At 39.8% G+C, this 11,488-nt stretch overlaps 2 protein-coding genes across 2 annotated transcripts; one reads left to right on the plus strand and one right to left on the minus strand.

The window, feature by feature from the left end:
• The first annotated feature begins 1,355 nt into the window (after window positions 1–1,355).
• Window positions 1,356–3,341, plus strand: pgam2 (phosphoglycerate mutase 2 (muscle)). Its single transcript, XM_083929818.1, has 3 exons — window positions 1,356–1,861; window positions 2,061–2,241; window positions 2,850–3,341. Exons 1-3 carry the CDS (start codon window positions 1,445–1,447, stop codon window positions 3,017–3,019), a joined length of 768 nt encoding a protein of 255 aa, XP_083785944.1. The 5' UTR covers window positions 1,356–1,444; the 3' UTR covers window positions 3,020–3,341.
• An 875-nt stretch (window positions 3,342–4,216) lies between these two features.
• LOC310958923 (syntaxin-2-like) lies at window positions 4,217–9,184 on the minus strand. Its single transcript, XM_083930087.1, has 8 exons — window positions 9,059–9,184; window positions 8,414–8,513; window positions 6,982–7,056; window positions 6,431–6,504; window positions 6,118–6,226; window positions 5,482–5,555; window positions 5,208–5,345; window positions 4,217–5,095 (listed from the first exon to the last, which is right to left on the minus strand). Exons 1-8 carry the CDS (start codon window positions 9,107–9,109, stop codon window positions 4,889–4,891), a joined length of 828 nt encoding a protein of 275 aa, XP_083786213.1. The 5' UTR covers window positions 9,110–9,184; the 3' UTR covers window positions 4,217–4,888.
• Window positions 9,185–11,488: the final 2,304 nt, after the last annotated feature.

The following is an 11,488-nucleotide window of genomic DNA, read 5'->3' on the forward strand; positions in this document are numbered from 1 at the left end:
TAGAACCCAGCCCCAAAATGCCGTGTTTTTTTCTGCAGCATCATCCTTGTAAGTTCCTCCATGGTACAATTCCGTGACCTAACCCCTCACCATGATCACATGTTACAAGTTGGCGTAACGCCTGGAATTCCATTAATAATATATTTTTGGAATATTGTATTTCTATTTTTTTTCTGGGTCATAATTTGTTTGGGAGTGGCAGGGCTTTGGCTCTGAGCTATAGTTTCCAAGGTTCATCAGAACTTTTTATCTCTGTACTGTAAGTTTGAGTGCTAAATTCTGTGAAGGATAGTGCATGATATGTGGATTCGATTATTTGTCTCAGTGGCATATAATATTTCCAGTATGGTGGAACAGGAGACATCTCTCAACCCCAGACTCAGAATAACTTGAATCATTAAGTAGAATAAAAGTATGTTGCAGTGATACTGAGAGAGGGCAATTTCCCGTCAGTTGGCAGCGCCTCGATCAGTCAGTCCAGTGTCAGTGCGTCTCTAATGTAACTCCTTTGAGATAAAATGCCAGGCTTCCATTACTTAATACAGTGCGATGTGTTGTAAGTAAAAATAATACTAGAGCAACTCCTGGAGGTGATGGACAGTTATACCACTGAATAAAATCCCCTGACTACTACTAAGATTAAAAATAGACTTGATGATTTGCTAAGATATGATTGTTTTTTTCGAGTTGGACCAGATTGATCCCTGAGGATGAGTCAGGATGTAGTTCAATATCTTTGAGGAAGTCTTTTCTTTTCACCATCACTATCACTAATCACTATTGTGGTTGGAGTCAGTTAGTTGCATCATTTGCTTTGCTTTGCAGCTATGTTTATAGTAAGACAAAGCACATGAGTGCAAACCGTATGCAGCTGTTCATTCAGCTGTGTTTTGCCAACATGTTGCTATAATAGCTTTCCCCTCCCACAGTGTCTTAAACTGACTGAACCTGTATGAGCTTCTGTGTTATAGCCACAACAAATGCCATGTGAACAAATGTAATATTTACTAAACATTAATTAATGCTTCAGAATGTAATGAGCTGCAGTTTCTCTCTCTGAGATTAAAGTGTGAGGTGCCTCTATGAAGCTAACTCTGATCTTTACACTTTTGTTCCACAGATCTCAGTTTAAAAGTCATGTTGCTATTTTTGGCATAATATCTGACCTCTGGCCTTCCCAGCCACCACATGTCCCACCAGCCCAGCAGAGGTCTGGTTCTATTGGCTGGGCTTATATGTCCTTCAGAGCATGAATGCCTCTCACAGGTGGAAAGTGAAGGAGGCCTGTCTGCTATGCACTGTCACTATCCCTGTTCCTATAAAAAGAGTGTGGTTTGCTGGCTTGGTCTCACTGTTGGTCAGGCAGTGTGTGTGTTTGCACAACTTAGAAGGGCTGAGGTAACTGTGTTTGGTTGAAATTAAACCCAGGAGACACACTGTAAACATGGCTGCTGTTCATCGTTTGGTTATTGTCCGTCACGGTGAGAGTGCCTGGAACCAAGAGAACCGCTTCTGCGGCTGGTTCGATGCTGACCTCAGTGAGAAAGGTATGGAGGAGGCAAAGCGTGGAGCCCTGGCTATCAAGGACGCAGGCCTCAAGTTCGATGTGTGCTATACCTCCGTGCTGAAACGTGCTGTGAAGACCTTGTGGACAATCATGGAAGGCACAGACCAGATGTGGCTGCCCGTGATTCGTAGCTGGCGCCTGAATGAGCGTCACTACGGAGGCCTCACTGGTCTCAACAAGGCCGAGACGGCTGAAAAGCATGGCGAGGAGCAAGTGAAGATTTGGCGCCGTTCCTTTGACATCCCACCTCCACCTATGGATAAGGATCACCCTTACCACAAAATCATCAGTGAGGTGAGACAACTAGAACTAAGGGAGCAGAGCCGCTGACTAAATTAGAATAAGTAATACATTAATGTTTATTCTTCTCAATACTAAGAGGAATATCAAGGCAGCAACTGGCAAACATTCATTTGAAAGTGCTCCGCTGTTACGTAACTTATGTCAGTTGTTTGGAGAGTAAACTACATTCTACTGTTCTTACTTCCTCCAGTCCCGGCGCTACAAGAATATGAAGCCCGGTGAGCTGCCCACATGTGAGTCACTGAAAGACACCATCGCCCGTGCCCTGCCTTTCTGGAATGACGTCATCGCGCCTGAAATCAAGGCGGGAAAGAACGTTATCATCGCTGCCCACGGAAACAGCCTCCGTGGCATCGTCAAGCACTTGGAGGGTGAGCATTACAGTTGTAGGTGGACAAAGCTTTAGAAAAAAGTAGATGAAGAAGAAAGTTCTGCAGTGAAAAGTGAAATATTTCTGATTGAAAATAGCTTTCATTGCATAGACCAAGGCCTAAATAATCAGACACTTGTCTTTGAAAACACACACACAGTTGTGGATTACAGAGCATAAAAATAGCATGCAGGGACTCCGCTCAGGGACAGGGGGAAGAGGGTCATGAGCTTGGTTCCCATTACAGTCACGACCTTTATGTCGAAAGGTTGTACTTTTTCAAGGAGTGACCAGACACGGATAAGAGAGTTATACAACCAGAGACCCTAAAGGGCAATAGTAAATGTCAGAGAGGAATGGTTGGTGTCAATGATGACAGAAAGAAATAATGTAGATCAAGTTTCTAGATCATAAGCTACAGATTGCTATAGACACAAGAATTTAAAATATTATCAGATATAAAGAAAACCTGCTCTGCTGTACGGCATTTGTCCTTCCTGTCTGCCTAGTTGGGAATCAGACTGCCTTTTAATGTATCAATTACATTCCCTCTGTTCTGTCTGCTGATCTGCATGTCTACCCGTCTGGTCCATCTGCCTGTCTTTCCAGGTATGTCCGACGCAGCCATCATGGAGCTGAACCTGCCCACAGGAATCCCAATTGTGTACGAGCTGGATGCAAACCTGAAGCCTGTAAAGCCCATGGCGTTCCTCGGCGATGCGGAAACCGTAAAGAAAGCCATGGAGGCCGTGGCTGCCCAGGGCAAAGCCAAGAAGTAAGGAGGAGGCTCCGTGATGATGCAGAAAAAGAGACTGTTCCCCCTTTGTCCCTCAACATTTCATCCTATGCATTTGTCTATCCTTGTAGTCCATTCCAACCGGGGAAATCTTTAATGGTTCTTTTGGAGACGGGCCATTTTCCGCACATTAGCTCGTTTGCTTAAATGACAGACAGATGACCTGCCAATCAAAGCAGAAAGCCAGGTCTAATATTTTATGCAGCCACACATCACTCAGCCCTTTTAAATTGTGATCAAGCCCTATGTGGAGGGCCTCACTACCCTGGCACAACCAATAAAGAAACCATGTTTTTATGTTTGCATGTCTGTGTAATTTTTCTCCTTATTGTATCATGTCGCTTTCCCCTTTTTCTTTATTCAAATTACAATGTCATCCTTATCCATATTTCCTCTTCAGGTTCCCAATTTAGAAATCAGTGGTTTCAGCAAAGTGCAAAGGTGTGCTGTGAAATCTTATCCAGGAGGTAGAAAGGAGGGGGAGAGAGAAACAGTCTGAGAGGCAAGTCAATGGGTTCATCCTGGCAGAGTTCCCTTGATGCAGCTTGTCTGGGTTTTTGCCCATCCTCTGCTACAGTCAGATCACACTGAGACCCACAAAGGCAAATGATAATTTCAAGCAATTACCTATCATACAAAAAGAAAGGTGACAAATGAAAACACTTAAAAACCTGAATAAGTGAGTAGTTATACTTCAATAGTGACTGCCTTTATTCTATGATTAACATTTCTGTCATGGTAGGAGTGCTATATTTCAGGATGACAATGCCTCCATCTACAGGGCACAGGGGATAACTGAATAGTTTAATGACTGTGGAAATCATGTAAATTATGATATAACCTTTGCAGTCACCACTTTGAACCTAATAGAGATTTGGAATGATATTATGAGCACTCTCCACCACCACCATGAAAACACTGAACAAGAAAATAAGTTTTTTTAAGATTACTCAAGTATAGTTTCAGAGACTTGATGTTTTCCTTTAACAAGAACGACCTTTTAGTACCATGCGAGTTGTACTTGAAGGACAGTTTTTGTGTGGCAGGGTTGGGGGGGTTGGGGGGTGAGTGGGCGGGGACGACAACCTCTTAGACCTCTGACTATAGGTTTTGTAAATCACACATGATTGATTCAGGTATTTTTCCATTTTCATTCCTAATAAAACACCAGTAACAAATTCTGTAGAATATTATTCATCACATAGGTTTATTTTAGGGTTGGACGTGGCCTTACATTAGAGAAAATTATTTCTGAGTAACAGATAACACAACATTATATATATATATTTGCATTAGCAAAACACACAGTATCAGACAAAACAAAAGAGTTCAGCAGGATTGCAGAGAGGAGGGAAGGCAAGTGATCCTGGTTCACAGTTCTATCTAATGTTGTCATGCCACCTAATGGCCACTATAGGGAACACAGACTAACTGTGAATAAGTAATTCAATAAACAAATCAGTCCAGAAGGCGTTGTGCATCTAAAAACATAGCTTTGGGTTAGTATGTTAAAATATTTTTTTGTTACTGAAACCTAGTCTCAGAGCTGGGAGGCTGTAAACAGAGATTGACAAGTAAATTAAAATTCAGATTTGTTTTGGGCTTGTATGCTGCATTTGTCCTTTTGATGATCAGCAGGTAGCCTCAGAAGCTGGCTTGCAAGGAATGTCCATGGCATCTTGTTACTTTCATTTGACATGTCATTATCGTAGCAGTTCATATTCAAATTTGCAATATAAAAACAATCCTTTCCACTGTACCATAAATCTGATGAAAAATGTGCACCATCGTGTACAGGCTTTGATGCTGATCAGGATGTTTTGTGCGGTCGATTTTCAACAGGTTCAGAGACTCAGTTATGGTTTAAGTCTGAGCTGTTTTGATCCGTAGCAGTTTTAGCAGCAGGTTTTTTCTTGAAAGGCTTGAAGAAGCTCGGGATAGATACTATCTTGTGTCGGTTTTTCTTGTACGCCACTGCTTCATAGGTTTCCGCTTTGGACATGTCTATATACTCCGCAGCATTGGTCACATTATTTTCTATGTTGTTGACCAACTCCCCCTGATAGAAGAAAGACATAATTAACGGCAGTCAGGTTGTGGGTCCCTTAACATCAGTATATTCCTTTATATCAGATGTAATCAACATTTGCAAATGAAAAACCCATTTTTACCTGAATCTCCAACAGCATGGCAGTGTCAACAAATATTTCGTGCAGCTCTTTGATGCCGGACTCGAGGCTGATGATGTCCTGATGACGAGATTCAATCTCACTCAGAGCCTGACTTGAAATCCGAGCGCCAGAGTTAATCTGCGGTAGGAAAAGTACACCAGTTGTTTTTAATCATCATCTAATTAGCTCCATCTTGATTATATCCGAAAATCTAAGTGATCTAACTATTGCTTAGGCATTAATGTGGTGTGGAACTGAAGGATATTCCACTTACATCAGATATGAAGATGGTAAGACTGTCACGGTGCAGCATCTCCTCCAACTCTTCATCTGTAGTCACTTTATCCACTGAAATATACAGAACTGATCAGCCAAAAAGATTTTTGTGCAGGTGAGTTAAACAGAATGTCATATCAAAAACATTATTTTAAAACAAAAATGTGCATGCTTACACTATAAATGACCCATCACAAAATGGACAGCTAAACTATTTTTGTGTTGCGTCTTCATAAATGAGCAGGGAGTGTATGTGTTTTGGATGACCACCACAGGATGGTGCAATTACACCTCTACTTTCTACTGCTTTTCCACTTTCTCCTCCCCAAAATCAATTAAGTATACTGTAGATTCAGATCAAAGCCAAAGCCTGTGTGTAATCTCAAGGGGAAAAGTAGTTTGATGGATAAATAACATTTAATGCTGAGCTTCTTGTTCATAGTAATGAAGTAACTGGGAATAAGAAATAATATTACCTCCACAACATCATAACATGACTATTGGAGGAGCTTTTAGTATAGAAACACATAATAAGATCCTGGTGTATGATAGTAGTCCATTATCAAACCCTGAGCAGAGATCGGGGAGGAACAAGTGTTAATGTTTTGGTTCTGTTTGTTTTTCGGCATCTCACCAATCTCCAGCTGTCTCTGAATTTGTGCTTTGCATTTATCCCTGAAGGAGATTTGTTCCTTATGGTAACTCCTCATGACTTCAGCAAAGCACCGGGTCAGGTGTGAGTGCTGGTCAAAGACATTGAACAGAAATTAATTCAGATTTTTAAGCCAGAAATGCAAATTATTCATTGAAATATAAATCTTTCACAAAGTCCATTTCTGAGGTGATTTTGTCAGGTGCATAACTATTGAGACTTCTTTGTAATAAACTCAGTGTGCCATATATACGCATCTGGCTTATCATAAAAGGAAATATAAGTACTGACACACCTGGTTCTTCTGAATACGCTGAATTACTGAGGCCCTTTTACTGTTCTCATCCACAGCCAACCTCTCCTGCATTGCTGAAAAAACACAGATCTAAATGTGAAAACAAACACAGGACCACTTTAAAACTTTAGAAAATAATAAAAAATTAAAACTACACCACACTATTTATGAATCTATGCATGCAGTAAAAGAAAACCTGGGTTAAATTAGATTGTCTAGTACAGACATTTTTAATGTTTCGGTACCTCTGCATCTTTCTACAATCAGGGTTTTGTTAATCTGAGACAGCATGTTTAATGATGACCAGTAGAGTGGAGTACTTTTTTCCAACCATTTGCAAGTCAAATGCTGTGTTATGAACTACTTCGTTCCACAATGAGGAAGCTGCACTGTTCCTCATTGTCTCAAACAATGATGGTACACAGCCACATATTGATAACTTGAAAAACTGCACTCGTATTACGCCCCAACCCCATTATACCACAAATCAATATCTACTGTACAAAAGCACATTTTGCAAGGATAAAATACAACAACTCATCTCCACCTACATTTTAACTTGGCTCGGACCAAGTTGGCATTCTTCTTGGTCTCATTGTTCAGCAGCTCCAGCTTGTCTTTTTTTCCTAAGAACATCATAAATTCACTCCATAGAAGGAATCATTTCAACATGGTCTATTACATGCAGCAACTTTGGGGTAGAGCCGTAAAAATTAGGCCCCCCTTGAAAATGAGATGATGAAGGGGAATAAATCCATTCTAAATGTATTCATTGATTATTTTTTAACTATCCGTCTGTTAAGTCATGCCATAACACCCTTTCAAAATATGATATCCTGGTCCAAGCCGTTCTGAGCCTCCTATTTCTACAATGCTGCAGTGCCCTGTTCCCAGTTGTTTGAACAGATGTCTAACTGTCGTTAGAGGTTATCGTAATTGTTCACATGTTCGGCCGTTGTGTCTGTCTTGTATTAACGCAGCATTTGGACCTGGAAATCTTATTTTCAAAGGATGTTACATCAGACTTAACAGCCGTAGAGACTTAATCAAAAACTATTTTGATAAGACTGATCAGCTTGATATTTTTTTAAAGAAAAAGAATAGTCAAAATTTAAAATTCCAGTATATATTATAATTTCTAATATGAATATTTTCTGGTTTCTTTACTCCTCTATGACAATAAACTTAATATATTTGAGCTATGGACAAAACAAGGCATTTTTATCACCTTGGGCTTTGGGAAACACTGATCACTTTTCTTTTTGACATTTTATGCCCAAACAACAAATTGATGTATCCAGAAAATAAACGATAGATTAAGCAGAAATGGAAACAATAGTTAGTTGCAGCCCTACTTTGGTGATCCCTTAACTTTAAGATGCACATTGTCAAAGATGACGATCCTCTAAGGAATGGTTGGTTTTATATGTATTGTGAATTTGTCTGTTTAATATTCGGATATCAATATATATTGATTAATATTAATATTTGTATTCAAACCTGATCAACATTTCTCAAAACATTGAGAGTGGAGAGTACCCTTGACCACATGTTGGATATGATTGTATATTTTCAGTTACTGTCTAGCTTGTTGTTGATGTAACATTGTTATTATCATTGTGTAGGAGCATATGTGTATGCAGACCCTGTAATGTCCTTTATGTCTAACACAGATAATCAGACTATAGCCCTAAACTGATGTGGTTCTATATAACATCTCATTTATAATTTTTCTATGCCATCTATTTCTATTTCCAAACAATACCACCCTGCAACCACCCCCCCAGATGTGTTTGTCAAAGGCTGCGTAGCCCTTTAGTTTATGTTGCTCTGTTTGTCTTTTCAATGTTGTGTACCCTGAAGGAGGAGGGAGATATCTGAGAGCATCAGCACCACAGGGATTGTACTTTTCTATCATTTGAAAACTTGTTGGACTCATGGGACCAAGCAGATATGCACACGATGACGGTGCTCAATACTTACCCTGGTCTTGGTTTGGAGTGGATAGGATGACACCATGTCTTCTCTCCACCTCTTCTGCTTGGCAGGAGATGTTTTCAATGAGGCTTCTCACCTCCCCCACCTACACACATTATGGGAAGCAGTTTTAACAGTACAGTAACTAGTACATATGACGTCACTGTTATTCATGTGTATTGGTCTTTCAATTCTAGATATCCACAATTTCATTTTAGATATCGAAAATTAACACTCAATATCTGTAATGTAGTTCTTACTAGGAAGATTGCAGTTGTACATATATCCATACTGACAGTTTTACTTTACTCAAAATTACATCACGGATATCTGTAAAAATCTTTTCATTTGGGCTATCTGAAATGAAAATGATTTTTCCAAGTCAGAATATGACAGATATCCACATATTCCTTCTAGATATCTAAAATGTAATTGTGGATCTAGAATTGAAAGACCAATACGCATGAATAACAGTGACGTCATTTGTTCTAGTAAGAATGTGGATGTCTTAAAATATGTTATTTTCGAGGAGGAATAATTGAATTACAGAATATGTTGATTACAGATGTTAAAACCGCTCGCCATACCGACATAAACATTAGGATACTGGGTATGACGAGACAAAAAACAGACAAGCTATGTGTCGTTTACCGTTTTGAAAAACTCCTCCATGTTGTCTGTGCTCTCTGCTGTATCAGTCATATCATCCTCCTCCTCCTGCTGCTGTTGCTGCAGTTGTTCAAAAAGAGAGGATTCATCAGGCTCCTTCAAAATAACCACCTGTTGCTCCAGACAAACACTGCTTTGAACGTTGTTAGCACATTTACATGGACTACTTTAAGATAAAAATGAAAGAAAATGCGCTTTAATTCGCTGCTGACACAAACAACACTAGCTGGTTGTGACGTTTTTTCTGCCCAGCGAGGTGAAGTCTGTTAACTCGCCGAAACTTTTGCCATATAATTACATTTTCCACACCGCTCACACTATCATAACAACAAAGACAACGAAGGCCTTCTGGACACATCTGTTGCTTTCGGTATTCGCGATAACTCTCGAGCTCTACCTCTACCTTTAGTGTATGTGTATGTGTCCTCCTGTGATCCGAGAGCGCACCTGTGTAATCAAGGGCGCGGGCACGCGGCGCGTCACCGTCAAAACGGGCAAACAAAGAACCTGCTATCCACAGCGTGTGTGTTTAAGCTAAGCTACACGGAGCGACTCAAACACATTTGTATTGGATTAGAAAGTAAACTGCTAAGTCGTTGTTGTGTATAATGTGTGTGGAAGTTACTGGAGTGTTTCATTTCATGTACATGTGGCTCGAGTATAGTGTAGCTTCCGAGGGTGGAGCTAAAGGCGTAGGTCACCTTCACGTTGACTAATAACTCCAATGGCCACTATTTCCCCTCAGATCCCTTTGTCTGTGTTAAGATTGCAGGATTACTCTAATGTTTTCAGGGTCTTGTGCTGGTTTACTGTTATGGCTAGGAAAAAATACATAATATTAGCTCAGTGGGGGAGACTGGGGGCAATTGTAGGCTAACATCTCAAATTGCACCAATCGGAAAAGAGACACCATGAAACTCTCCTTGTGCCCTGGGATGATCCCTTTTGCCGACTAACGACAAATGTGATGTGGCATACCTATCAACATTTTTATATTTGTATACTTTTACAAGTTATACTGTTTTAAATAGACTGGGATTTATTGTTCAATAGAAATAACTTTGTTTAACTGTGTGTTGGAGGTTTATTATGGTTCTTGGTATTTATTACAATTGCCCCCATATGCTGTTACAATTGCCTCTACACGTGGGGGGCAGATGAATCATTTCACTTCTTGTGTTTCAAAATTGTGACTCTCACGTTGATTGTAAAAATATATGATAACTGATAACAAGTAGAGCACAGATACAAGTTACCCACATACACATTGTATCCAAATAGTTAAAGAGGCTTCTCGGTAATTAAATCTAAACCAAAAAGTGTTACAATTGCCCCCTGTCTCCCTACAAACTTACTATGACAAGTAAAAATGCAGAGAAAAGGGCATAGCCTATGTCTGTGTGTTTAGTTACAGTATCACTTTTGGGCTTTGGGATGAGCATCACATGGTGCCTTTCAAACACCTGCGTAACAGATCAAATGTGCTTCCTGGCCTTCTAATTATGGGCTGATTGTAGTTCAGCAGGCATTGTTTCTGAAAAAAGAAATATAAATGTTTGTTAAACTAAACTGGAAATCTCAAAGGGTTGTGTGCTGTTTTTCAAAAGTCCTTTTTGACAGCTACATTCTCTTCAGTGTCTTCTACAAACACCAAACAATAATGGCCTCCCCCCTAAGTAACCTACATGACAGCTTGTATGCACCAGTGCCAAACCAAGCTGCAGGAGGTCCGCCTGAGGTCCATTTGTATTGTTTATATAGCCATATGGTAAACTTCACAAGTCAACACCCTTACTAACCTGCTGTTGCATGAACTGCAAACTTTCTGGCCTATAGCACTGTTTGCACAAATGCAGCTTAATAGCAGCATGGATGCATCTTCTGAAAAAAGATGTAAGCCTACTTGTAATTTATGGGATAGAGTGTTTGTTGTGGATAAACCCATATTTTTATGAGGCACATGGGAGAGAATCCCACACTGCAGTCTCAAACAGATCCCAGCTGCAGTTAAGAAAATAATAGCTACAGTAGACAGACTTTTTCCAGGCCCACTCAAGAATCCAAAATCAACACTGAAAGCTAACTTGCATTTAAAAAAAAAAAAAATCCATCAAACACTGTAAAAAAAAAGAACAAAAAGAAGAAGCAATTAATGTGTGGCTGACTTCCATTATAACCAGCATTATTATAGGCAGGTTATTTTCACTTGTGTCCACACAAGCAACTGCTGCTGCAGCGCTGCCTGGCTTTCTGCACTGACTTCTGCCTATGATAATGGCCATAAATAATATAATGTTTCATTTAATTTCATTACCAATGTAATCTCCATTTGTTTTAAAAAAGAAAGATTGAAATCCTGTCCATGGAAACGAAACTGAAAGTGTTAAGTAGAAATATCTATATTTTGTTCAT

The sequence above is a fragment of the Echiichthys vipera genome (genome assembly GCF_963691815.1).
Source record: "Echiichthys vipera genome assembly, chromosome: 16".
NCBI lineage: Eukaryota > Metazoa > Chordata > Actinopteri > Perciformes > Trachinidae > Echiichthys > Echiichthys vipera.